General features: G+C 51.3%; 2 protein-coding genes across 2 annotated transcripts in view; both read left to right on the top strand.

Moving 5' to 3' along the window:
* The window catches only part of LOC105079105 (cerebral cavernous malformations protein 2 homolog), an 83,923-nt gene that overhangs the window by 50,688 nt on the left and 5,371 nt on the right, over positions 1–27,864 (top strand). The window contains 1 exon segment of the mRNA XM_074355793.1: positions 15,824–15,952. Within this exon segment, the coding sequence (XP_074211894.1) occupies positions 15,914–15,952 (39 nt within the window). The 5' untranslated portion in view covers positions 15,824–15,913.
* LOC105066019 (coiled-coil domain-containing protein 144A) overlaps positions 25,024–27,864 on the top strand; it is a 74,401-nt gene continuing 71,560 nt past the window's right edge. The window contains exon 1 of the mRNA XM_074355788.1: positions 25,024–25,152. The gene's annotated coding sequence lies outside the window, so the exon portion shown is untranslated. The remainder of the gene's footprint in view (positions 25,153–27,864) is intronic.

The raw sequence follows: 27,864 nt of genomic DNA, 5'->3' as shown, positions 1-27,864 counted from the left end.
GTGTGGACTGCCCGGGGAGGCGGTCTTTGAGGTCATCCAGACACTGGAGTGGCCACCAGGGCATATAAAACTGGACTTTAGCTCCTGCTCCCCATCTGGGCTCAGAGAGGGGACAGGAGCTGTCCAAGGCCACAAAGCAAGGCTTAGATGCCTGAGCCAGTCCCTTCCCCATTCTGGGTCTCAGTTCCTCCCCCTCAAACTCTTACTCTGTGGGAAGAGGGTTGGCAGAGTGCCGGGCACAGGGTGGGCCCTGCAGTGATGGTTGGGTGGGGCCTGTGGGGCCGGCAGGTGGCCTGAAAGCTCCCCCTCCCTCCCAGGACACCACCAACCAGACTTGTAGTGGGTGGCCCAAAACTGACTTGTAAGTTCATCTGCGATTTTTGTCTTTGGGGCCTCGGGCCTCGGGGGCAGGCCGACCTAGCAGGGGAGGTGCGCAGACTTCAGGTTTGGGGGCCACTGACTCCCCGACTCCGTCTGTCCTGCACGGTCTCCCTGCCCAGGTGAGGGTCTAAGGCAGCAGGGTCCCACCCAGCTGGCTTCCACCCTTCCCAGGGAAGTCCACAGTTGGGGATCCAGAGGGGTGTGGCGGTCCCCCCAACACCGGCCAGGTTACATGCAGGTGGTATAGCTTTGCAAGAGCACCGCCAAGAACTGGTGCAGCAGGGTGAGGCCCCGAGGGATCAGATGGGAAGCAGACGGGGGTGCTCCTGGGGCTCTGGGCTAGTTCCTTGTCAGGCAGTAGCACCAGCCCAGGCCAGGTGCTGCAGCAGCGGGAACCAGGGGGACAGGGCACTGGGCTGGACTGACCAGGCAGTGATTCAGAGTTACAGGGCCCTGCGTGGGTGCCCAGAGCCAGGTGTCCACCCAGACACAAGGAAGCAAAGAGACAGGTGGAGAGCTATGTAGTAACAGGGAAGAGTTTTTGTGCAAAAGCCCTGTAATGGGGGCAGCATCCAGAAGTGAGGAGGGTCAGAATTTGTGGTGACAGGGTGGGAGAGAACTTAGTGACCGGGTCCCAATTGGCCAGATCACCCTGGTGGTGGCTGGGCCTCCTCCCTAGAGGTTTGGTGTCCATTGGGGTGGGTCTGTATGAGCTGCATGTCATTGTCACCAGCCACCTCTCTCATCCCCGGTTCCACCAGTCCCCAGGCCAGCCTGTGGGCCAGGGGGGTACGTGTGGCAAGTCCGTACTGCTGGGTGTGGTGCAGTGACGGAGGTGTGTAAGTGAGGTCAGGGAGGCTCCCGCAGTGGCTGACCCTAGAGGAGTCTGTGTTTTTCTGTCAGAGAACAGGAGGAAGCTCTTTAGGCAGAAACACACTTTGAGCAAAGGTGTGGAAGTTAGAGGGTACAGGAGGAACGTGAGGCCAGGACGAGTATGTGACTGGAGAGGAGGATGGATGGGTGCGGGGGGGAGGCTGCAAGGGGCGTGGGGCCAGTTTGTAGTGCTGTGTGTCAGCAACTATGGAATTTGTCAGGGAGGGATGACTATCATCCATCCATCCTCCATCCACCTGTCCACCTGCTCAGGTATCCACCCACCCACCTTCTATCCATCTACTCCCTTGGCTATCCAGCCACCTACCTATCCACCCATTTACTCACTCATCCACCCATCCAGTCCCTCAATCCATTCGTCCATCCGCCCACCCATCCATTCACCCATCGATATATCCACGTATCCTCCCATCCACCCACCCATCCGGTCTTCAGTGATTACTGATCACTGACAAGGCACTGCTTTAGGAGGACTGCCTTGTCAGTGGTCAGTAATCACTCAAGACCTCAGCCTCCTCTGATCCCCAGCGAGGAGAGACAGGAAAGTGGGAACGTATAGTTCCCTTTGAAACTGTCAGGTCATGGCACAGGCCAAAAAGTGGAGCCAGTGTACTGAGTGGCAGGTGGGGTGAGGTGCCTTTCAGAGCAGGTTCACAGAAGCCTCTCTCAGGTGGTGCTTGAGCAGAGGCCTGACAGTACTGTGTACCGGGTGTCTGGGGACAAGCATTTTGGCAGAAGGAACAGGCAGTGCAAAGGCCCTGTGGTGGAAGTATCTAGGGCCATATGGCAGACTCCACTGCCCTTTCCAACTCTGGGTCTGGGATTGTGAGGACGGGCTGGGGCAGGGGCCTGGGCTTGGGGAGAGCAGGGGCAGACCCCATAGCCTTGGGAAACTGGCTCTCTGGCTTTGGTTGCTGTCAACTGCTTTTCTCTGGGTTTTGCACATGGTGCAAGCTCTTTGTTCAAAGTGGAGTATCAAAAAAGGTTGAAAAAAGAAAAAGGAAGAAAGAGGGCCCAAGTGCTCTCAGGGCCCAGGCTAGCCATAGTGGGAGGTTACACTGTGGCTGCAGGTCTGTTTAATGTGGCCCCCTCCCCACAGCCCAGAAACCCTCCCCAGTGGCTGCTCGAAGGCTGCCTGCAGTGCACTGGGGATGCCCGTTCACCCAGTGGCCCAGCACCCTCGCTAAGACAGCTCTGCTCACATTTCGGATTGTTCCCTAGGCCTTGAGTCCCCTGGACAGTTTCAAGATCTTGGTGGTAAATTGCTTTCCAGAGATGTGGACCCAGCCCCTTGGCCCCTAGGGCAGCAGGCTGTGCGCAGTCTGGCCAGCCCAGTGAGTGTGACGTTCACAGTCCCCAAGACTGTGGGACCTGGGGCAGATTCCACCCTCTGGGAGCCTCAGCTTCCCATCCTCGGGACCAGAGTCAGCCTGCTTACGGGTGGGGGCAGAGAGGTGATGGGGAGTAGGCTGCAGCCAGGTCCATGAGGTGCTTACCACTGGCCATGGCCTCTACCTCAGGTGTGGGGGGCCCACCCACTGCCCACCCCTGGTCATCTCTGAGTGGATGACACTGTTAGGGTCTCTGTGCCTGGGCCCAGGGCTCTGAGGCCAGCTGGAAGGTGCCCCAGAACACATTTTGCCCACAAGCTCCCTATTCAGTCCTGGGCACGGCCTTAGGAGACTGGCTAACTATGCCTGTTACGTTTGGGGAAGCTGAGGCTTAGAAAGGACCGTGGTCCAGCTCAGGATGAGGACTGCGGTATCTGATCCAGAACTGGACAGCATGGGGCCAAAGGCCAGGGCTGGGCAGGGGAGGGAGGGGGCTGTCGCTTCCCCTCCCCCATTCTTTCTCCTTTGCCCTGCTCTTTGCTGGACAGAAACCCTGTCCATTCCCAAGTGGGGCCACTCCTCACATAAACAGGCTCAGAGGAATCAAGCATTTCATGAAGTGGGGACCAGGGACAGGACCCCAGGTCTGCTTCCACCAGTGAGTTCAGAGATTGGGTCTGTGCTGTCTGGGCCTGTGTTTGTGTGTTTGGATGAGAAGGGTTCTCACGTGTGTCCAGAGTTTTGTGTGTGTGTGGGGGCCACTGGGGGCTGAGTGCCATCAGTGATGTGACTGTCATCTGAGTAGTACTTGATGTTTTGATCCATGACCGTGATCCATGACTCTGTCCCTGGTCACTGATGTAGCCTAGATTCCAGACTCAGATTGAGCCCTGGTCCTGGTCACTGGTCACACTCTGCGTCTTGACCCTGGTCACACATTGAGCCATGATCCCATGTCTCATCTGGAGTCATTTGTGCACGTTCATATGTAATTATGCACGTGTCATGTGCTTGGAAGGCAGCCCCCTGTTCCAGCCACGTGCAACTGTCAGCCATGTGACATGCTTGTCTTGGAAAGTCTGAGTCAGAGGTTTCCACCCACAGCACAAAAGTGTCTCACAAAAGTGAGACAGAACCTGTCACCCTAGTTGTACACACATTTGCACACACGTGCTCAACATGTACACATGAGGTGACTTCTCCCAACAGGACTCACGGCCCCATCCCCACAACACTCCTACACCAGCCTGGCCGATGGCAGTGAGGGCCTTGGGAGCGGGGCCATTAGGGAGGGAAAGGGGATCTTTGCAGAATTCCCAGATGTTTGGGTGGGTGGGTGGAGGACAGGCCCAGGAGGATGGACTGGTGCCGGGGTTAAGGGGGGCCAGGAGCACATCCAGGGAGTTCAGTCCTGTGGTTCTGCTCGGACAGCTCGCTGGGTCTTTCACTCGTGGTGGCTGCATGGGTTTTGCAGTTCCTATTTTAAAAAAGAATACCCAGAGTTACATTGAGCACAAAAGTGAGAGCTGGCAAGATCCTTCGAAATCACCTGCTGTACCATCACTTGAAAACAGTGGAGGTGAGGCCCAGCATAGGGACGTCAGTACAGGCCAGGCCTGGGCCAGACACCTTCCACGGTGCTCATCCTGCTATGCCAGCGTTTCAGGAGGTGTTCTGCCTGACACTGATCCCACGTGGGCTCCAGGAAGGGCAGAGTTCCATACCCACTGTGTCATCTTCTCCTGGGTCCACGTGCCTGGCAACCATAAAGGCTCTCAGAAGTCCTGTAAGCGGCTCCTGTTCCGTTGGGTTGGGGTTTCCCTAATTAGTGGGCACTTGGCACCCTCACTGAGCTGGCAGAGCAGACACTAGGACTGGCTGGTGGAAGGTGTGACCTTCCCGCACGGTCTGGTGGGTCCTTTCTCAAAACCTGATCCCACTCCAGGCACCTTTAGAGCCGGCTGGCTGAGGAGACTGGGGCACGGAATGCCATTGCCAGGCCCAGGGTGGCCCCATGGGTTATGCCAGTCTGTGCTCTCTCCCTGCCTGGGCAGACCCCAGCCCTGCTGGATGCAGCTGTCCTGGGGGACGCTCAGGACCCAGGCCCATCTCCCTCCCTGGGGGCCTCACCCAAGTGCATGTCCTGGGCCCTTTAACACCCTTGCCCCATCCCTGTCCCTGGTTTCCTTAGAGAGGGCAGTGAAGGGGCAGGCCAAAGGGAACAAGAGGAAGGGTGTCCAGATCACTGTCAGAGTCAGCCAGTTCCCAGCCCGACTTCTCCCATGCTAGCTGAAGGGCATTGTTGGCTGCTGCTGGGCCAGTGGTGGCCCTGGTGTCTAGGGGAATGGGGCGGGGTCCTGTGTGGTGGGACCATCACAGACATGTGCTTGAGGGTCGGGATACTCTGGTGTGGCAGGGTCGGGGGCATCTGGTTGTGGGGAGCTTTCCTGGGTGGAGTTCAGGGCACAGGATTCTCCTGCGGGGCTGCGTCTGGCTGTGTCTGGTCCCTTTGTTTTCCGACCCCTGCAGGCCCAGTGTGTGTCGGTGGGGGCGTGCAGTCCTATGAGTGGGGTGTTCACAAGTGACGAGTGTCAGGGGTGAGGCCTGACAGGGTAAGCAGCAAGTGTGGACAGCTCTGAGTTCACAGGATCTGCTGGACAGGCTGGGGAATGGTGCAGGGCGGTTCTGGGAGGATGCCTGCCCTGGTGCAGGGTGCTCAGGGCAGCTGCAGGGCACTGGCAGTGGTAATGGTTGTGGTGGTGTTGATGGTGATGAGGTGGTAATGTTGGTGGTGGCAGTGGTAATGTTGGTGGTGGTGGCACTGGTGGTGGTTTCAGTGGGAACCGTGAGGGTGGAGGCTGTTGTGACAGTTAAGATGGTGTAGGGGATGGTCTGAGCTGTTCGTGGGAAATTGTTACTGAGTCCAGACTCGTTCTGCTTGCCTCACGACAGGCCAATAAATTGGGAGACGAGTTGTTGGGGTAAGGAATAGCGACTTTATTTGGAAATCCAGCAGACTGAGAGGACGGCAGATCAATTTCTTAAGAGACCCATCCTGCTCCAGTCAGAATACAGGCTCCTTCTATACCAAAAAAAAAAAAAAAAAGAGAGAGAGAGAGAGAGTGGGTGGGGTTTGTTGTTGCAAACTTCTTGCTGTAGGAATGCTTTGTTCTTGCAGCCATCCATGTGGGTCAGGCCATGGTGTTCCTGCAAACCTCCAACAAAGCAAAGGTTATTTTCTGTTTTGCAACTTGCCATCTCTGCCTAAGTGCAGAAGTGCTGACATCCTTAAAGGTCAGAGCCCCAGAGTAGGCTCTCCTCTCTATTTCAGGCTAAAGGCAACATTGTTTCCCAAAAGGTGCAGAGCTGGCAAGGCTGAGACTGGAAAACAGGGCACAGTGGTCAAAACTAAAGGAGCAGATCCAATGTGGAGGCAGATTTGTTCTCCTCTGTTACAATTTGAAGCCCCCGTCCTCATGGGAACCAGGACACACCCTGGGCAGTTAATGAGGCTGAGTAGGTGAGGGGGCTGGGTGGGAGGGCAGAGGTGAGAGCTCATGGGGCCACACAGTCTGGAAAGGTGTCTTGGAGGGGACAGAGATGAACTGGCAGGGGTAGGGAGGTTTGGGATCTACTGGCGCCCGTGCAGGTGCCCAGAACCCAGCACGCAGCCTGACCAGGTCGGCCAGGGATGCACTTGCTGAGTGAGTGACCTATCGGCTTGAGGTTGAGCTGCGCCAGTGGTTGGAGTGTGATGGGGTGTGGGTGTTGAAGCCCCACGGCTGGCATGAGTAGGTGGCAGGCCTGACAGAGGTGGGCCAGACATGCACCAGGTGAAGGTCTGAGTGAGGGGAAAGGGCTCAGGCAGGGGTGCAGACCTCTGAGCTGGGCGGAGTCAGCAGATGCCCTGGGGTTGTTGAGACCCTGGCTCCCCCAGTGCGGCACACTTCCTTGCAGGGCTGGGGAGCTGAGGGGCCCCCCTTCTGCAGGGCCTCTGTGACCCTGTCCAAGTGGGTGGGGTGGGTCAGGTGAAGAGCCACCAGACCCCGAGGATGGCCAGGTTTCCAGACTTGGGGCAGGCCTGCGGCTGGAAGCTCTGACTCAGCATGGCCGGCACCAGGTAGGAGCCAGGAGTTTGGCATCCTGGGTTATGTGAGAAGACTTTGAGGCCCTGATCACAGACCCATGGGTGCTAAGTGAGCCTTAGACATCGTCAGTGCCTGGAGAGCCCGCCCCTCATGGGTAGGGACAAAGGCCTGAGGGTGCATGGTTCTCACTCAGCAGCTCACTCAGCAAGATCGAAGTCAGGCCGATCTCCTTCCCTCAGGGTCCCCTCAGGTCACAAGCATTGCCCCTACCCCTCAACAGAGAGGACATGGCACTGATCTGGGGAAGCAGGCGTGGGCCTGTCTGGGGAGGGGGGTTCTCACGGGCTAGTGGTCAGAGGGGAGCTGGGCACAGAGTGGGAGGTTGAGGAGGCTTCCAGGAGATGGCAGTGCCTCGGGAGAGCCCTGAAGGAAGAAGCTGAGTCAGCCAGGGGACAGGAGGGGATGTGGTCAGAGGGAACGGCGGCCAAGGTGAAGGCCTGGAGGCAGGAGAGGGCGCTGTGTTGTGAGTCCCCAGCGGCTCCATCCCAGCTGGTGTGTGTGGGCAGGGCTGCCCGCCGGGGCTGCGGGGGGACCTGTGAGCTCTGATGAGCTCCAGCTGCTGGGGGAGATGGGACCCGGGCAGGGAGCCCCAGCCCAGCAGCCGGGTAGGACCTGTAGGAAGAGCCAGGTGCAGTGCTCAGGAGCTTCCAGCTTATCCAGGTGGGTTCCCTGGAGGAGGCAACCCAGCACAAACCTTGGTCTGTGGGTCAGAAGGCAATAGAGGTGGGAGGCTGGCACTCTGGATGTGTGAAACGTGATTTAGCAGCACTTGTACCTGGCATGCGTGCTTTCGGGAGCCCAAAGGCCCAGCTGAGGAGTTTTGAGGGGCTTCTAGAAGCCTTTGCCTACAGAGACACCTTGCCCACTCCCTGTTCCTTCACTGGGGCTAGGTGCACTGACCCTGGCTTTTTTGTGCTGTGTGGGAGGACAGATATGAAGCCTTCTCACTGCTGTGTGAATTAGCCCATGAAACCCCAGGGGACCCTGATGTCCACAGTCCTATAATAACACCTGCTCCGCAGGCCTGCGTGAGGCATCCAGAATGCCGAGAAGGCCCAGGCTCAGTGGGAGGACACGTAGGCTGTGCTCTTCATGCACAGTCTTTGTTACCGTCCCTTGATCTCCCATGAGGCCTGTATCCCTGTTGTCTCTCTGAACAGCACGTGGGGTGAAGGTGTGTGCCTACTTCACAGGGGAGGCACTTCGGCCCTAAGTGGCCAGCAGTGGCCTCGGCTGTCCAGTTCGCCCTCATGGGGCTGGGCTGGACCAGCAGGGAGCTCTGCAGGGAGCAGGACGGCAGGGGAGCCGCAGGCTAAACCTCCTCCCAGGCTCTGACACACTGGGGCCCCGTTGTGGGTTGGGTGGGGGCCAGGCTACTCCCCTTTGGCAGCTGGTGACAGGAGCCAGGCTGCCTTCTCTTAGTGACCACCTGGGACACAGGATAAGGCTGTAGCCCCACACAGGGTCTGAAGTCGGAATGAGGCAGCTCTCAGAGGGCAGGGTCGCAGGGAGCTGGGGTTCCCTGTCTGAGTGTGGCTGGATGGGGGAACTCAAGGGGGGAAGTTGGGAGGGTCAGAGAAGGTGGGCCAGTCCCTGGGCCTGTGGGGTCCCTGAGGGCAGCATGGCCTTTTCTCTGAGTGAGGAGGGAGCAGCAGGAACGTTTTGAGCAGAGCATGTGTCCTGGCATATTCCCAATGATGCCACTGTGTTGGGGACAGGCAGAGGCAGGCAGGGTGGCCGGCAGTGGGTCCCACCAGGGTGGTGGCCATGGAATGGAAAACAGCAGTGAGAGTCTCGGTGCATTTTGACATGAAGGCTGGTTGCTGATGGATGTGTGGGCATGAGAGGGAGGGAGGCGGGAGGGTTCCTGGAGGTTGCTGCCAGCTTGGAGGGGCACAGAGGGGCCATGCTGCCCAGCCACAGGGCTTCACTTGTCCCCACATAGCAAGTGTTGGCTGGGCAGTCTGCTCCTACTGAGGTGCAGGCAGCGGGGTGAGCAAGCCAGATGCTGGTCCCACCCTCCCAGAGGAGGATGCCAGCAGGAACATAAGGCCATCACGTGGTGGGAGAACTGGGCAGAGGGGGGAGGACCCACGGGTGGTGTGCAGCTGGTGGGTGTGCAGGCCTCGAACAGCCACTGGAGGGGCAGCTTACCATGGCAGTAACTGGCCTAACACACTGTGAAGGACAACTTGGCATCGGGGGGATGTGGGATCGGGACGCCAGCTGTCCAGGGAGCAAGGTGGGTGGATGGGGGTGTCATGGGGGTGGAAGGAGGTTGCTGGCTGTATTCTTGATTGACCAAGGGATCCAAGGGCTGGGGAGCAGCAGAGGAAACTCAGGTCCCAGCTCAGGGTCAGGCCCTGGGGTGCTGACTGAGGGCAGAAGAGGAGCTCAGAAGTGGAGCGAAAGGGACAGGTGGTTGTCCCTGGGGCTTGGTGACATGGGGGCTTTGGCCAGAGTGGGGTGGGAGGAGCCTGTGGTGAGGAACTGGTGGCCTGCAGAGGAGTGGGCAGTGGCTGGGCCTCCTTGGAAACCCTGGTCTGATGGGGGAGGCACAGCCTCTTCTCTGGGAGCTCTGATTTGAGGGGTCCGGGCCCCCCTACAACCTCCCCTCAACTCAGGCAGGGAGGAGCTCCCCGCTCCTGGTGCTGTGAGAGGCCCCTGCCCCAGCTCTTTCTGTCACCCTGGACATGGGGATTGGGGAGGAGCAGATGTCACTGACCTAGATTCCTCAGGTTTGAGCCCAAGAGTGGGGGCCTGGATCCGTGACCCAGGTATTCCAAGATTCTGAAGTTCAGACAAGAGGCAGCAAGTGGTCTCCCACATGTGGAAGTGGTCACTGTGTTCAAGGAAGGGAGGACCTGCTTGTGTTGCAGAGATGGTAACAGGTGTCCCCTGCAGCAGGAAGGATTTCAGTCAGACATGGGGAAGAACTTCCAGATTTTGTGGGTATATGAGGATGTATCCTAGAGGTGTAACTGAAAGAAGGAGGGCTAAGGATCCCCTGACGTTTGCCAGGTCAGGGTGTGCCTAAGATGCAAGAGAGGGTCCTCCGGTCAAAGACCACAACCCACATGTCCTGCTTGGGGCCAGTCCTTGGCTGATGTGCAGGGCAGCCTGGAAAGCTCTGCAAATGGCCTGGGAAACCTCTGTTGATGGGGCTCTGCCCTGGTGTTGAATGGGCCTTAGGGAGGCCCCCCTCCACCTGGTCTGGGTGTTAGACCATCCTTGAGGGTCCCTTTCAGGTCTGTGATTCCCAGTCCTGATTGCACAGCTCAGGTGTTGTAGGCTTTTGCGAGGTGGAGGGGATGTGAGGTGGTGAGACAAACAGAAACTGGAATCCTGGCCCTCCTGTGTTTTGCTGTGTGGCACCCGGCAATCCTCCCACCTCTTTGAGCCTCAGTTTCTTCACAGAGCTGAGCTGTGAATTATTTCCAAGATTAAATGAGAAAATGGACAGGAAGCTGTTAATATTGAGATGGGGGAGGGGGCAAGGAGAAGCTTCCTGTCCCTGTGCTGGAGGTCAGGAGCCCGTGCATGCTTCCCTGATCATCTCCACCAGGGACTGCAGAGCCAGGGGACACTTGATGGGGGAGAGGCCGAGGCCAAAGAGCCCGCGTTGCAATCCTCCAAGTTTTGAGTGAGCCCAGCAGGTGCCCGCCTCCTGGGCTGCCAGCCTGAGTAGCTGGTTCTCTGGAGGGGCCAGGGTTGCAGGCTGCGGGACCACGGGAGACAGCGGTGCAGACCTAGCCCCTCGGAAGGCAAGGAGGCCACAAACCCTAGGGGACCAGAGCCCCTGGGGATCCCCATTTGTGGGAGCCACAGCCCATAGGGGGAATGGTGGTGTCCTGCAGTTAGGTGCAGGCAGGATGTGTACCCAGGGCATCCACCCTGAGCCTGGGAAGTGGTCAGCAGGTGCAAGTGCGAAGTCACTTCTGTGCTGCCGTGGGCCTGTGCTAGGAGCGGTCCTTGCTGGGGTCGGCCATTCAAACATCTAAACGAGTGAGAGAGGTTGGGGTAGGACGGCGCCTTCTCCACTGCTGGGCGGGGACCAGTGTTCGTGTCTGGGACGTGCCTTAGTGCGGGTGGGGAAGGGGCACCTGTGAGAATGCATCACTGCTGCCCACACCTGCACTCTTCACAGCTGCTAATGCCTGGGATGATGTCAGCCACGTGCACGCACTTGGCTCCCTAAGGACTTGGAGCTGAATGTCCCCTAAGCATAGGGTGGACTGTAGCCTGATAGCAGGGCACTAGGTCAAATGTGACAGCAGTGTGGCCAGGAGGTGTGTTCCCAGGAGAGGAGGTGCCGGCTCTGTGCGTCCTGCAGCTCAGCCTCTCCTGACACATAACCTTTGCCATTGCACTCTCGGGGCCTGTCCTACCACCTGCAGGTCACCCCTCTGCAAGGACCTGCTCTCCGGCCCTCTGCCCAGCGTCCATCAGCCCCAGCTCTTACATGGTTTGGAAATGTGTTACTCAGTTGTCCTTGTCCCAGTGGCCTCCGTGAAGGATCCCAGGCACCATTTGTTGGGTGGGTGGGCTAGCGGCAGGTGGAGGGGCAGACAGGGGGGTCAGGGTGCTGTGCTTGTGTGAGAGGTAACCGGGCTGGGAGTCGGGACTGTGGTATCAAGTGGGTAGGGCAGGGGTTCGGTGGGGAGCGAGGGGCCTCAGAGAGCGAGGGCAGCAGACCTCGAAGGAGTCTGCACGTCCTCTGCTCCCATTTCCACTGAACTCGCCCCCTGTCCACATTGCTGACCCTTCACCTCTACAGGGTCCAGTCCTACTTGATGAGGGGGCACCTTCCCGGGGGCATGCAGTCCCTTGCCTCACCTTCCCCTGGGCTGGGCGCCATAAGCCTGTGGAGCCCCAGGGCCCCACTGCTGAGTCTGTTTAGGGACTGTCGACTAAAATAAAACCACACAATGTGAGAGTTGTGGGCTAAGTCTTATTGGGGGCAAAATGAGGATTATAGCCTAGGAGACAGCGTCCCAGAGAGCTATGAGAAGCTGTTCTGAGGAGGCAGGGGAGAGCTCAGTGTTACATGTGGTTTCAGTGAAGAGGGGGTTGTGTGCGCAGTCAAGCACACACTTAGGCAGAGGCTAGCTGCTCGTCAGGGGGAGCGGTTGTCACCGTTGACAAATTTAGTGTTTTTCCAGTTTGGAGGAGACACAAGATTTTATAATCTCCTTAAAATACCTATCTGAAGGCCTGCTCTACCAGTTTTCCCAGAGCAGAGAGCGCCTCATTCCTGATCTCCATCCTGAACGCCTTCCAGGTGTGTTGGAGGTCAGAGGCTGCAGTGGCTCACAGTTGAATCCAAGCCGAGTTAGATGGTAGGTGGCAACGTTATCCAGTCCTTGTAGAGGGAGATGGCGAGTGCCAGTGTTTAGTTAGCAGGATGGTCTGTCCATCAGCAAGCCTGGGGCTGCCCCTCCCAAATCTCCCCAGAACCTGGCCCCTTTGCCTTTCTCCACTCTACCCAAGGTGTGCAGGCAGGTGAGGCCTCAGCTCCTATGAAGCCCTCGCAGGTGCCCTTCCAGCAGAGGAAACCTCGAAGCCCTCAGCGTCTGCTGCCAGTGTCTGTGCCTTCAACACAGCCAGCGTTGAGGGGACCTGGCCTTGAGATCCGTGCCTTCCCTGTCCCCATTGCAGTGTTAAACCTTGTCCTGATGGCTTCAAGGATGGTGTGTCACTCCTCAAATGTCTGTCTGTTCCTAAGTCCCTGGGCTCTGCCCTCTCACTGAACCCTGAGTTAGACTCCTTTGTTCCGCAGACTGACCCCAGCCACCCCCCACCTCCCCACAGGCCCTCTCCCTGCCCAGGGGCAGGTCCACCTGCAGTCAACGCTGCCCCCCCCCGCTGAGCTCAGTGGCTTTGATTGAAGGAATGGGCAGGCGACGGAACAGCAGGTGTGGAGGGGGCTGCGCCGGGGTGGGTGGTGAGGACCCTGGTTGCTGATCCCCCCCTGGGGGCTGACCTCGTGGCCGGGCCAGATTGGGCTGGTGCTGACGCCTCCCACCACCCCCCCCGAACTAGTCTTATTCCTTTACGTTTTGGAAAAGCTCCCATTCTCATAAAGTAGTTTCTTTTTCCATTTTAGGGAATTATATCTCTCTTTTGATAATTTTGTTTACTAGTGTTTCTTTCACGTGACAAAGGAATGGTTTTGTTCTTTGGAAAGGCTAAGCCAACCGAATGAATACTGACATTTAGGTCTAGGGCCGAAGAGAAATCAGTTTCTTCCTACCACCAATTATGCTGCGGGCATGAAAAGCGTAAAAGTGAAAAATAGAGTCACCATTCATTACAGATCTTTAGATTCCGTAGTGGCTCATTTGGCCAGAATAGGAGTTACAGACAAATAGGAAAGAAATCGCCTAATGTTTTCTGGAAAAAGACGGCTTTTTGTACAACTACATACTCTATCCCCCAAAATCTTACATGTTGCTTTTATGGAATAAAAAGTAGAGTGTGTAAACATATATAAATTTATGTATAATATATATTTTATAACATATAAATATATTCAATGGAATATATATATACATATTTATATATGCCGTTCAGCATATCACAGTAATTAATGACCGAGAAAATCAGTTTTTTCAAATAAAAATAGCCTATCAATAGCTTTCTTTCTGGAATACAATTTTGAAAATGTTTAATCTTAACTACACCACTAAGTACAGGTTGACGGATGATTACACAGATCTTAAAAGCAGTGATAAAGACCACTATCAGAAAACCTAATTGCCTTATCTTCATTCTAGATTAGACAGTTTGGTCATTTTACAGTTTGTCAGTTTGTAGCATCTTTCATAAAGTTAGTAAATTGACTTTTTCAAGGATATATTGTGCTTGAGTATCCTGAAGGTGAAACAAAGATTTATTAACTATTTTCCCATGGCAAGAATATCCTGTAGGAGTTGCATTGGACAAATTAGTTGAATTTCAGCTTTTCTTTACCTACTGTGATTTCTGTCTCCTTTTCATATTTGAGGGACTTTTGCATATCTTTCTTGGCTCGACAAGTGTATTGTCCAGCCATGTTTTTTTGTCCCTTTAATTGTGGAATTATTGCTATTTAAAAGGAATTTCACAGACGCATGCAATTCTTCCCAAATACATTGCACCAATACCACAGTTTTTACATGATGAATAGACATAGTACGTCCTAGGACTTGTGAACAGTGAACACTGTGATGTGCTCTCTAACAAACTTAGTCCAACTGATGTCTTACTGCCACCCACTGAAGTCCCATGTGTGCTGTGTTCTGCATCTTTAGTTTTAAAATTTGCAGTCATTCCCAATGTATGTAAAATTTCTACTCCCAGAAAAGTGCACATGTTCATTCAGTTTTAGGGGTAGGCATTTAGCCAACCACTGAAAGTAATATAAAACTAACGCAAAATACAATCATTTACCACAGGAGTTTGGATTTGTTGAATGATGTGTAAACATACTGGCATCATTGCTGCCGGGGCAAAGCACCACAGAAGCCAACTTGTAACAGGGTGACATGCTCGTGCGTTATCAAAGAACAGCTAGTTTGAGCTGGAATGGTCAGGGTCAGCTCTGTGACATTTCTGGGAGAGTAGAACCCAAATAGCCACCTAGTTTGTGGGCGTGTAGTGACCACGGGGAGTTGAGAATTATACTTAGCAATACGAATGTATCTTGTTCAGGAGAGTGAAGAGTGTGACATAGCTGAAGGAAAGGAGCTACACAGGGAAACAGTGACAACTGATGACTAGGGCAGGTTGCATTGCAGAGGCTCTTAAAAAAGAAATGTTTCTGAAAACCAAATTTAAAGATCCATTGAAACTCTGAAGGTTTTTTGAGTAGGTGAGTGAAAGAGTAAAATTATGACTTAAGATAAATTGAGAGCAATGCTTACTAATATGTCTTCCCAGGATCGTTGATGAACAGTTTCTCCAAAAGACTCTCCCAGGTCAAATCAATGGGGAAATACCGGGTGTCTTTACTCTGGGTTTTCTCTAAGACATTAACATGTTAATGGGCACTTTGATGTCCTAAAGGAAAAGACAGCATTTCCCAAACACATTTGACCACGGAACACTGTCTAGGAAAACAATGTGGGGACCACGTATCCCATATACTACTGCCAGTGTGTCTACAAACTGATTTATGTAAGATGGGGACTGATGTATAATTTTAAATCACTCACTTGATTTACAGCTTAATTCTTTGTTCCCAAATTGGTAACAATGCAAGACCTCTCCATTTTCTCCATAAGTGTATGTGTGTTTTGGAGTCTTCTACTGCCAAGAAGTTAGGAGGTGGTGGGATGTGGAATGACGCTTCCCTGGCCCTCTGTGTTGTCTGAGTACCCTGGGTGCCTGCTGAGCTGTCCTAGTTGCTGCCTGGTCCTGGGGAGCTGGCCTGCACAAGTGTTGCTGAGAGCTGTCTCATCACATCCAGTGACGTTACTCCTTCCCTTCCATTGTGAGACTGATGGGAACTGTTTTCCCTGATCTGTTCCGTGTTGAGGTGCAGGAAGTTCTGTGTGACTCTACCAGGCTCTGTCTTAGAGATGCGAGTTCGCTGTTCTGTGAGGGCTTCCTGATTCCTCTTGTTTTCTATTCAGGAAACGGTGCCCATGTCCTGTACACCTCGTTGTTCTGGGCTTTCCCCATGAGATTCCCACCTAAATCTTCATGCATGAATTGTTTTTGTTTCTTACAAAACTGAATGTTAAAACTCATAGGCAACGAATGGCTCTGTTATTCCTTATATTCTTGTGTAACTTCTGTTCTCTGAGGAATGATCTGTCTCTTAAGACAGGTTAAGATGGAGTAAGATAGAGGCAAGAAATATGTGGGGAGAAAAATCAATGATTATTTTACAAATACTCCCTACCAGATTTCTTAATACCCTGTGGAAAATGCTGGTCTAAAGAAGGGAGGGTTAACAACTCATGAAGAAGAGTAGGTGCATGGTAGGAATGCTGTCTTGAGTCTTGAGTATCGTGTGTGGTCGATGACGGTCACAGCCCTCAGTAAGAGATGAGTAACTCATTGTCTTTGTGGTCATTCGTGCAGCCCTCCCCTACATGGACTCATGACAAGCATCTTGCTGTTGGGAACTCTTCCTCCACCGTATGAAGGCAGCCGGGCTTGCTTGCTGAAGAGATGGGGATCTGCCTAGAGCCAGCACCAAGCAACAGACACGTGAGTCGGCTCCAGCTGCGCTGCCTGTTGGCTACAGGTGCAGAAGTGACTTTAGTTGAGATGCAGACTGCCCTGATGCGCCTCCACCAAGGGGTTAATATGGGCCATAAGCAGATAAAGTGGTTATCTAACTCATTTTTATTAAATGAATATAAATAGAGAATAGAGGAGGAAGAAAAGTGAAACAGTATGTGAGGAATAAAGATAGAAGAGAGGAAGGGTCAAAGGTGATCATGGCCATTTTTGTTCTTCAGGGACTTCGAGAATTGTGGACAGGCATGTGCGCAGACCCGTGGTAGATGAGCACTTGGCCTCGTACTGTCCTTGTGGGTTTGTGTAAATGACTGCCACTGTCATTTGCGTTGATTCCAGGAGTTGTTCTATTGTCACTGATGAATTCAAAAACAGTTATCTGGACTCCTCCCCCAGCCACAGCATCCTCACAGCAACTGCCCAGAATCCTCCCCTCCTTCCTGCCCTTCTCACTCAAAGTCAACCGCTTTTCCCACTCCCTTCCTGCCGCCTTCTTTCTTCCTTCCAGGAGTTTCTAAAGTCAGTCACCTTTGTTCCTTCTATTCCAGCATTCTCCAGTTACGCTGCACCAGTCCCATACAAGATTCTCTCCCTCTGCCCCCTTTCTCTCCCCCATCTCTCTCTTAGATGCAGACTCTTCACCCTGGAGTGTAGAGTGACTTGCCCAAGGCCACAGACCCAGTAAGAGGTGGAGTTGCCACCCAGCTCCCAGGAGAGCACAGCCTCTGGGTGGGATGCCCCATTGCAGATTCCAGGCAGCAGGGTCAGAAGAGAGAGCTCAGCCCTCTTTCCACATTAATGGGGGAGCTGGACAGATTCTTTCCATTCCCTTCATGATCTGTAAAATCTGAAACCATTTCCTGTTTTTGGCTTGAATCTCAGACCATCAGTGCTATCTGAGAGGGAGTACAGAGAACACTGGGGGAGCCCCTGCTCCCTGCCCCCTTCTCCCTGGTAATGAAGTGCTTGATTCAGTAGGTGGCACTGTGGTGCATGCGCTGAGCTTGAGGGATGAGGAAAATGCCCTCTATCTTCCATTCTAGTGTTTTCCTTCACTAATAAGTTAGACCTTGGGTGGGTCTTTGAACCCCTGGGTGCTTTCAGCTTCCTTTTGTGTAAAACAGAGATATGCATATCTGCCTTTCCAGCTCTGCAGGATTCTGCTAAGGATCAAATCGTGTAACGCACACGATGATGCTCTGGAGTACACAGAAGCTCTTCATTTTGTATTTCTAGGTATATTTATATTCATTAGGTTTAAAAACTAAAATGAATAAATTCCTCTAAGGGCACAGAAGAAGGACTCTTTGTGTCTTAGCTGACTGTTTATCCTTAAGGATAACCATTTATTTGTTTCAAGGAAAAGACCTGGCTCTCAGTAAAGATGTTCATGCCTTTTCAGGACATGAAATGTGCTTTGGATGTGCTTTGTTTAAATTTCACCCCAGGGAACCCAGCTCAGTAAACACTTTCTATGTGTAGGCCGGCAGCACCCACAATCAAGGCAGTGAGACTTAACCTAACCTTCAGAATGAAAGTATACATAGAACCCTGATTAAATGTGTTATTTCCCTGCTGAGAATCTTGGTTGGGGCTCAGTTCTTACTGTAACGTGTTATGCAAATACTATAGAGAGCATGGGTAAGTCTCCTCTGTAGCAAACCGTGTCTTTGATTACAGCAACACAGGGCTGGGAATCAAAGATTTGGGTTCTAGTCACTGTTTTGCCAGGGACTCACAGTGCGACCCTGAGAGAGTGACTCAATCTTCCAGAGCCTCAAAGTCTTCATCTTGTACGAGGGACATGAAGGGCTTGCCCCCTTTGGCTGCCCCTCCCCCACCACAGAGTCCAGATTTTTGAAAACATCTACTAATCTACATTTATTCCCTGATAATTAATTCATTTCCCCAAGTCTAAAAATCAAAGACATTTGTAACTGGTAGCCAGAGATTCTGACCAGACTTACATAATCAGAGTTAACACACTGAGCTGAGATCATTTCAGCTGGAAGCAGAGGAGTGTGACGTTTAGTTTGTCATGAAGCTTCATGGTGGGTGGGGGTGGGGGTGTTGGGCTTTTTGCAATATTGACAATAACTCACCAAGTCCTGTCACTGCCTGTGCCCAACCCCAAAGGTCTGTATAAAGGGGAATCACCCAAGTGCCCACTCACTCCGGGTTTTCATCCAGCTCTAGGAATCTCAGATGCGTTTATCCTGGGGATTTAGGAAAGCACACCACCTCCGGCGTCCCTGGCCTCAGGACGCTTCCATTCTAGTGAAAGGGGAGACAGACAAAAAACACCCCAAAATAGTAGGTGACCCATAAGGTATCTTAGAAGTTGATAAGTGCTTCAGAAAGAAACAGCAGAGGAAGGGGGTGAGGAGTGATGGGGCAAGGCTGCAGGTGATGGTCAGGGTAACATCTGAACAAAGGCTCGAAGGAAGTGAGAAAGCAAGGCACGCATGACTAGAAGGGAAACAGCATTTCAAGCTGAGACAACAGTAGATGCAAAGGCCCTGGGGTGGAACATGTCTAGCATGCTCAGAGACCAGCAAGAATGCCAGAGGTGGGAGCAGAGTGAACCTGGCAGGTAGTCAGAGATAAGCTCAGCAAGGTGAGGAGAGCCGCTCTTGTAGGACTATGGGCCAGTGTGAGAGCTTGGCTGTTACTCTGAGTCATGCAGGAGCCATGGAAGTGTAATAGGGAAGAACAAATCTGATTCCATGTTGGGTCTTTTTCTTTTACTTTAACCTTTCAAAATGTGATATAAATACAAATTTGAGAAATAGAAAGCTGAACAAGATGAATTCGTTTTCTTTACTTCTGAGAGTATTTAATATGCTGACGCTAATGCTTCCAATAGGGTGAGTTTAATGTGCAGAGTTTGCTAAACATCTGGGGCATGGAGCCCTATTCATCCCCTAGAGTAACACCTCTCCTTGAGAAACCTCGATCCAGACCGCAGGAACAGTCTTAGGACTACAACGCGGTAATTATCATTAAAAGCAGGAACATTTTCTATCCAAAATGGATTGTTTGCTGTTCTTGCCTGGAGACAGATGAATAGATGAGATAGTATTACTACTTTTAGACAACAGTTAAGTGGTTCTTTCCATTTAGATTAAATTCAGTCAATGAGTTTCTGAGCTACAACTATGTTGCAGACCCAACTGTCTGGTTTAGATACCATTTGCATCTTCAGGAAGTTCTCAGAATTCCAAGCAGGAGACAAAACACATGGGAACCCTTATTTGCCATAAGTTTTGATAAACGCATTTCCCAATGTATCTACAAAGATGATAGGAGAGGAGAGTTTAGGGAAAGAAAATAGCAGAGAAGATGGAAATAGGGCAGGTCTTAGAGCCAGCAAACTTGGGTTTGCGTTTTACTTTGCCATTGCAGATGTGCGACATCTAGGGAGGTTGTATAGCTACTCCAAGCTCATAATGTGGACTAAATATCACTGCAACTCAGGGTTGCTTGGGAGGGTTAAATGTCATAAATGCATGCCCAAGCTGGCTTGTTGTAGGTGCTTAGTCAGTGGTGGCTTAACCAATTCTGTTGATGGCAATAACAAATGAACACAGCTATGCCAATGACATTCCTGCCTGGAGAATATAATAAGGTTGGTTCCAGAAAACTTATTGAGAGGTATTGATATTTAATTTGCTCCCAAAATAATGGCTGTGAAGATAAATAAGAAGGTCAATTCAGAGGGCAAGGGAAGGAAATCGCACTGGGGCTTTTGGCATGAGTTAATGCCCGGCTACGTTGTGAAGACTCTTACGCAGAAAGATAAGTTGAAATAGCTGATGCATACTTTGGGGGTCCCACTGATGGTTTTGAAAGGCATAGGCATAGTCAAGTTCTATAAAGATGCACTGGGATGACCCTCTCTTGCTGAGGTGTAGACTGAGCTCTCCACACCTGCTGACCACTCAAGAGCTGGTGATGAGTCTCGCTGCCCTGTGTATGGCCCACTGAGCTTTAAATTTGTCTACAGCCCACATTTGGTGATTCTGGGCCCAGATCCACTCTAGCTGCTTCCCTGTACTTAAGAAAAAGTGTTGTCACATTGTGCTGTCCAGAATTTAAAGTTCATTGGAGACCATTAATTCAAGAGTTCCACATCAATTTGATTCTCATCTCTTGCCATTTAAAAATATTTTTTCTGATCAACTTACAATAAACACACATACACACACACAAGCACGCACATACACATGATTCAGATGTTTGCTGTGCCGAGTGATAATAGTCAAGGTCCCGCCAGCAATGTCAAGGTGGGCTGCTAGACTAACACGTTCTTAAGCAGGTCTCAGATTAAATCTTCTCCCACAGGCTTTGGGAAGTATCCTAAATTCTTATTGCTAGATCAGTGATTAGTACAGCGACAGCTCAACGCCGTTTCTTGTTTTGTATTTTATTTCTTTTAATTTTATTTTACTTTAGTACAGAGCTTCATATATTTGTTCAAGTGAAATTGTTTGAGCAAGTATGCTACTATTTATCCATTTGGATTAGGATTTCCCTGATAATTCACAGCTGACACAAAATGTAGAAATTGAATCCTGATGTGCATATGACCGCACCTGTCATCCATAATCCTGATTTAAAATTTTTGTGTTTTTCAAAACGTTCACATTGGGTTGAATTTATGACGTGAAAAATAAAAATTTAACTCCATAGATACCATAATCTGTTTTACATGGTAGGATTCCACATTAAATTTTAGTTGGAAAGAAAGGAAATTTTCTGCTGTAAAAGGAAAGTAGAGAAAACCATTGCCCTAGACCATACTTCTTTTCTGATACGTGTGACTAAAAGTTTCCCACTGTGGAAAAGCAGGGAGGGAGAGGTGATAATGGCCGAGTCTGTGCATAACAGTGCAGACTCCACACGTGAAGGAGGAGGAAGTCAAAGGGTCAGTTACTTCACTGTCGAATACCTGAATGCATGACAATTTGTTCTCTGTGTATTGAAGGAGAGAATTTGATTTCTCCTATTGTTGCTGCCCTAAACCTTATGACTCTGTATTTTACCAGTGACACTAATCAAGAGAAGAGGAAGATGTGCCTAGTTTATTTTAACACACACCCACACACTCACACACATGCACCCACACAACTTCAGATCAAAAGCAGCCTAAATGTGCTTTTATGTGATAGGACCACGGATGCACTGAGAGGACCACACAGGGGCAGGAACAGTTGTCTTGGTTCATGCATGTCTTGGTTCATGCATGATGCACATCAGAAGTAAATAATATTGCAGCAAGCTGTTTCCTCCTGGAAAGTGACATTCACAGGTCTCAGTAGGTGAGGGTTTCTTCCTGGCTTCATGCAGCTTGGATGAATGAAGGCTGGCTTTCCAGTCTCCAGCAATGGTATTTAAGACAAAGCTAACGATGCTTGAGAGATTTTTCAAGCACTGTCACCATTTTAGAGCCAAGTTGGAAAATATCCAAGTTACTCTTCCCATTATACAGATGAAGAAGAGAAGTTGTGCAGACCTCAGTGATGACTGCTTGTCTGCAGTGGCACAGGAGTGGAAAGACAGATAGAAAATCAATTTTCAGGTCTGCACCCATTAGTGATTGCTTTTGAATGAGTTATTAACACCACTGAGCTTTAATTTCTTTATCTGAAACATGGGGTTGAAATACCTGGTGACTGATGATCACCTAGAAAGACAGCAAGTGCAGTGACAATGATTGAACTCTACAGAGAGTCAAGGGCACAGGTGGAATTAGAAAAACATGCACTTCCTTCCCGATATCCTCCCCTTTCTCATATTTCCAGGCTGAAAAATATCACGAGTGCGCAGTGTTGTCTGTGAGGATTAAAGGATATAAATTCCTATGTAAGCTGGCAAGTGGTAGATACTTAATAAATGGTGGTCAATGATGTTCTACTGGTGGAAATATATGAACAAAGCAACCCCAACACTATTTCTTACTATCTGGTACAGGCCTGTGAGGGATACCATGTAATGTGACATCTCATTCCTTCACCAGACAGGAAGCTCCTTGCTGGATGCTAGGTGTGAAGTTCTGGGGCAGAACAGGGTTCAGTGTTAAACCTCCTTCTCAAGACTGGGCAGGAATGTCCAAAGCTTGTGACAAAGGTGGGGTCTGAGCCAGACTTTGAGGGAGAGGAGAGAGTAGGGTGAACAGCAGGAAAGGAGAAGGCACTTCGGGGAAATGATGGATCCCTGGAGATAAAGAGATGACTTTGTGATGGGGCATAGGGAAGATTCTGAAGTGGCCACAGAGAAGGGCAAGTGCCCAGGAGAAGAGGACATGGGGGATGTCCCAGCACATGTGGAGAGCCCTTAGAACCCAGCTGGGGACTTAGGCTTCATTTTATAGGAAGCAGGGGACCCCAAGATGATTCCTGAGCAGAGAATTGTCGTGATGGAAAAGAGTCTGGTAGACAGTAGAGAGAAAGCATTCTGGATGGCTTGGAGAATAGAGACTAAAACCAGAGAGGCTAGCGAGTGAGTAGTTGCATTTCAGGAACACGGTGATGGAGACATGGACCAGAGCACCTGCAGCTACTGTAAGGAGGAACAAGAGACATAGATGCTGTGGGAAGGAAAGCGAGAGTTTCAAACACTGTGCAGTGGAAGGGACGTCCCGTGTAATGAGGTCATGTCTTTTGTTGGTCCAGGAACATGGCACAGAGGAAAGGAAGCTGGAAATGCCATCAGAATTGCAATCGATTTATGCAAATGTGTAATTTCCCCTTTGTCTTCCCAAAAGGGAAGACTTATAATTTGCACAAAGGTGTTATTAATATCTAGAGCTTGGGAAAACAAAAGCGATGTTTAAACTTCAGACTTTTAAGCCTTCCAGTTTGCACTGCTCTCTGCCTTACTAAATTCACCGCACTGGGGACTGATGTTCTGCAAGCCTTTCTCTCCACTCACTTTTCCTCTTGATAAAACATTAAATCAGTGCATTTCCCACCCCATCACTACCCCTCCCTTTTCCTGTCTATAAAGAGTTTTTTCTGGTAACTGAAATTCTGTTTAAATATGATAGAGTTCTCAAGGGAGCAATGGCTGCAGTTATGGTATTTCAAATCGTTAGATTTTGAGACTTTAAGTGGTTAAATAGGTGCCTGTTTATAATTCAAAATGCTTTCATCGTGTGGGCGTGGGGCAGAGGCAGACGGAGGGCAGATTCACTGGGGGGTGAGGAGGGCTTAGCCTGGGCTCTTGCTGGAGGCTGTGCTGGCAGCTCCAGTTAAATCTAAATGCGCATCTAGGAACTTGTGAATGGCAAGTGTGTTTGTTGCTTACTCATCCGAGCCATATTTTGTATTTTTGGCCCCCTTTGCTGGTGCTGTTGGAATGGTTAGTGTGTGAGTACGCGTGTGGGCTATGTATGGGAATTACAGGGGCATGGGAACTACATTTGGGCAAGAATATTCCAGGTCAGTGTTTCTCAAACTTCTTTTTTCACCATAAACCCCCACCTCCCATCCCCTGAGGCCTCTTCGACATTTTTTTCCTAATTTCCCCCTATTACTAAATTTCAGTATCAAAGACATGCAGTATATTAGTTTATGTACTTAGTGTATATCTATACTTTAGCCATAAAAAGAGTAATCATTTCTGCTTTCCCAACCAGTTTTCTCTCCCTAGGAGAGAGATCTTCCCTGTAGAGTGTGTATGTTTCATTGGAGTAGAAACTGTTACGTGTCTCCATCATGTGCTGTATTGATGGTAACTACAAAGAGATGAATAAACTCAGAGGGCCAGTGGGTTGAATAGTGTCCCCAGAAGGATATGCCTCCATTCTCATCCCAGAACCATTGACTGTTACCTTATTACCAAAGGTTGTCTTTTTTTTTACCAAACACCAATTCTTTAACCAAATTACATTTGCTAGTAAAATTAAACTAAGACTCCAGGGATAAGATCATCCTGGGTGGTCAGTGTTGGCCCTAAATCCAAAGACAACTGTCCTAATAACAGACACAGGGAGGAGAGACACAGACACAAGGGAGAAAGGCCCTGGAAAGATGGAGGCAGAGACTGGAGGGATGTTGCTGCAAGCCAAGGGGTGCTCAGGGCCTCTAGAAGGGATGCGTCAGGCTACTGGGAAACCTTCTCCCCTCCGGGTTTTAGAAGGAGCCCAGTCCTGCTGACACCTGAACTTCAGGCTTCTGGTCTCCAGGACCAAGAGGGAGGACATTTCTGTTGTCTTAAGCTACTCAATTGGTGGTAACTTGTTACAGCGGTCCCAGGACCGTTGTAACAAATTATATAGGGGAGCATGGTCAACTGTCCATCAGAGAGTATGAGGAAATCTATAGAGGACATGGCGTTTGAGCTGGATCTAGACGAGTAGGAGTTAGGCAGGTAAAGAAGAGGAAGAGGATTTAGCAGAAAGAACAGGACATGGAAATAGATGAAAGGCAGTGAGGACGTGGAGGTACTCACTTCCCGCTTCAGTTCTCCCTGACCTACACAGACATTTGAAAGACCTCTGGAGTTTAGTGCTGGACCCTTTTTAGTCTCTGTTTATTGTATCCACTGAAGTGAGCTCATCCTTTTCACAGAATCCTTCTACATGTTGGTGACTCCCAAATGTTTATCTTCAGACCTGACCTGCCCCCCGTAATGGAGACTCATACCCAACTGCCACCTGACGTCTGAATGATCTTGGTTACTGATCTCTAGTATAGACCCACTATTACTCTGAAATCTGGGTAGACAGCAGTTTATACATGTGTCCCCGCCCTGAGCGCGCAGCCCCGCCCACAGGCCACGAGAGCCAATCCTTGCGCGCTGCCCGGCCCCGCCCCGGCGCCCTCCTCTGCCGCGCCCCTCCCTCCACCCACCCAATGGTCACTTTGTCAGGTGGGCAGGCGGCAGTTGATCGAGCGGGTGGCGGCTCTGCGGGTCTCCCCCGGGGCTCCGGCCCTGCTCCCACCCGCCAGCGGTGGCGGCTGCAGCGGTGGTGGCGGCGGCAGCAGCGGCGGCGGCGCGGTCCCTCTGCAAGGCGTGGCGTGGGCCGAGTGGCGGCCCCGGAGCTTCGTGTCTGGCATGGCGGCGGCGGGCGCGGGCCCCCAGGCGGTCCGCGGGCTGGTGCTCGAAGTGGGCCGCGCTCCAGCAACCTGCGATCTGGGCGAGGGCTCCCACGGCGTGCTGTGGTGAGTGTCCGCCCCCGCCTGGCCTCGGCGGACGCAGCTGCACCGTGGGCCCAGCTGCGCCGTCGGGCCGGCCCCGAGACCCCAACCCCGAGCCCGCCCCATCCCAGCCGGGCTGCCCCGCTGTCCGTGCGCCGCGGGTGTCGGGGGGAGGGGCCGGGCCGCTCGGACTGCGGCGCTGCTCCCGGCTCTTCCCTGGCGGCGCTGGCTGGGCACGGGGAGGGTGCGCGGGGGGTGGGGTGGAGGCCGGGAGCCTGGCACCCAGGGACCCCCCAGAATGGGAACAAGGCTCCCCAGCCTCGTGTGCTGGCTGAAATTTGAAAGGAAATTGGAAATTTGAGACCCAGCAAGGTTACTTAATTTGCCTACAAATACCCAACTAGGAGGTGGTAGAGCATCTCTGGTTCCTAAGTGATACTTAACCAAAGATCAGAGTTGAAAAAATACATGCTTTCAATAGTAGAAAATATCACACTGCAGGGGTGATTCCTTTCCTTTTACTATAGACTTCCCTGTGTTACAGCGAGTTACCTGGAAACGTGCTTCCTGCAGCCTGGGTTCATGAGTTTGTTGGCACCAAGGTATAAAAAGACTGTCATGACTAGCTTGGGCCTGTTGTGGAGATGCAAGAGGGAGGAACCAGAAACTTGGAAGGGGTGAGGGAGGTAGGGTCAAAGCAGCTTCACTTTTCTCAGAAGAGTGTTTACCTGTGTTTATCTTTCTCACTGCTCCTACGTTCTCCATCAGTTTCTTGATTTTCATTCATTTAGTAATGTTATTGAGTGTGTACCTGGCTTGTGTGCTATGAAATAGAATTGAAGTAGTTTTTACACTTTGGTGTTTACAGCGTAACAGGAAAGTAATCCCACTTACTGAACATGGTGAGGTGCAGAGTGCTCACTTTTCTACCCATAAAAAGTGGAGCAAAGTTTTTGTGGAGTAGTCCGGGAGGGTTTCCTGGAGGAAGTGCTGTTTAAGCTGGGACCTGGAGAATGACGTGGAGCTAGCTGAGGGAAAGGTGGGGAAGGGTGCTAAAGCGTTTGAGGCACAGCTTGTAGAAAATGGGCTGTAGAAATTGGGGAGTTTGTGATTCAGATCCAGGGCTATTTCTGATGATATTGCAGGGAAAGGAAGAGCAGTTAGTTTCAGGTATAGATGTAACCAGGAACTAAAAACTAGACCAAGGCAGCTACTCCCCTTCCTCTTTACATTTACATAATCTTGTTGCAGCCTGCATCTCTGCACAGCTGTTTTTTTTTTTTTCTGTGTTCACTTTTGCCATATCCCCATGCACTTGGCAGAAGAGAGCTGACCCTAGCTGCCCAGAGGTGTGTGTCTTCAGAACACTCTGACTCCTGAGGGAGAGGATCTGATCCAGCTTGGGCCAGTGTCCACCGCTGGTCGTTTCAGCAGGACAGGGGCTTTGGGTGGCTTTTAGGGCTCTTCTGCCTTCCTGTCTCTGGCGGTGTGGAGGTGGCAGCCAAGCTGGGCAGCATTCTTTAATCTCTGTAATAGTGGATACATGTATAACATGTGAGTCCTGCAGCCTAACAGTAAACACCCAGGAACCCACCACCCACTGACTGACTTCAGAACGGGTTACCTGGGGCCCATGTTCTGATCCGTGGCTGGGCAGCTGTACAATAGAGCGGGTGAGAGTCTGGGCTCTGGACACCTGTCTGTGACCTGAGCTTGTTTTTCTGTCCTGTGGAGAGGGGGTAGCGATACCCACCTCAGGGCTGGGAGGATTGGATGAAACACATAGGTGAGCGCTGAGCCCTAGGCCTCAGGTTAGTGCTCTGGTCATCACTCCCTGGAAGTGAGTGGGCCTGGTGGGGCCAGGGCCTGTCACCTCAGTCTCTTGGACATCGTCCTGGAGTGCAGAGTCTGCGGAAGTGTGACTGTCAGGTTGGGGTCCCACAGTGGTGTGGGCTAGGGCAGCCCCCTCTCCTGGTGAGACTTGTCAGTTAAAGCATCTTCTCTGCCATGCCCTGGTCCTGTTCCTGGCCTCCCTGAGGGATGCTGCAGGTCCTGTTGGAGACAGACTAATAAGGAAATAGGTTACTGTGTCACTCTGTGAAAACACTGATATAAGATCATTCTGGACAGAGCCGCTGACTCCACCTGGGCTTCCCAGTTACTAATTAATTCAGCAAGTGGTGTGTGTCTGCACTGGCACACAGACTAGCTGTTTCAGCTACTTCAGTGAACAAAGCACCAGGTCCCCAGGCAGCTCTTGGTCGGTGGATGGCTGGCTTGGAGAGAGGATTAAAAAGGCTTGTTCAGGCCTTGGCTTTAGGTTCCTTCTAAAGAGTTTCCTTTCATTTCTGTTTTTTATTGCACTTACCACAGACACAGGTCTAAGATACTCTTTTTTTCCCCCCAGAGTTTATTGATAAATCATTCAATTTTAAGTGACCCTCCCCATTTTTGTGCATCTGGAAAACTGAAAAAGGTGGCTTATGCACAAACCTGTTTTTAAAGTGGGTTATTCTTCTTATCATAATTAAATGAAGGTAAACCACCTCTGAGCAGTTCCTGCAGTTAGCAGATACTTTTCTTTTGTCTTATATATGCCCCCTAGAATAATTTTAGAGACTTTGAAGCCATAACATGATTGTCCCCCCTACTTAAGAATTATATAATCTGTTGTAAGACATAAAACTATGGTTGAGAAATGAAAAATGGGTGGCACATCCTAACCCAGAAAGTGAA

Source organism: Camelus bactrianus, chromosome 31 (assembly GCF_048773025.1).
Source record: "Camelus bactrianus isolate YW-2024 breed Bactrian camel chromosome 31, ASM4877302v1, whole genome shotgun sequence".
Lineage (NCBI taxonomy): Eukaryota > Metazoa > Chordata > Mammalia > Artiodactyla > Camelidae > Camelus > Camelus bactrianus.
This window is presented reverse-complemented; position numbering and strand designations above follow the sequence as displayed.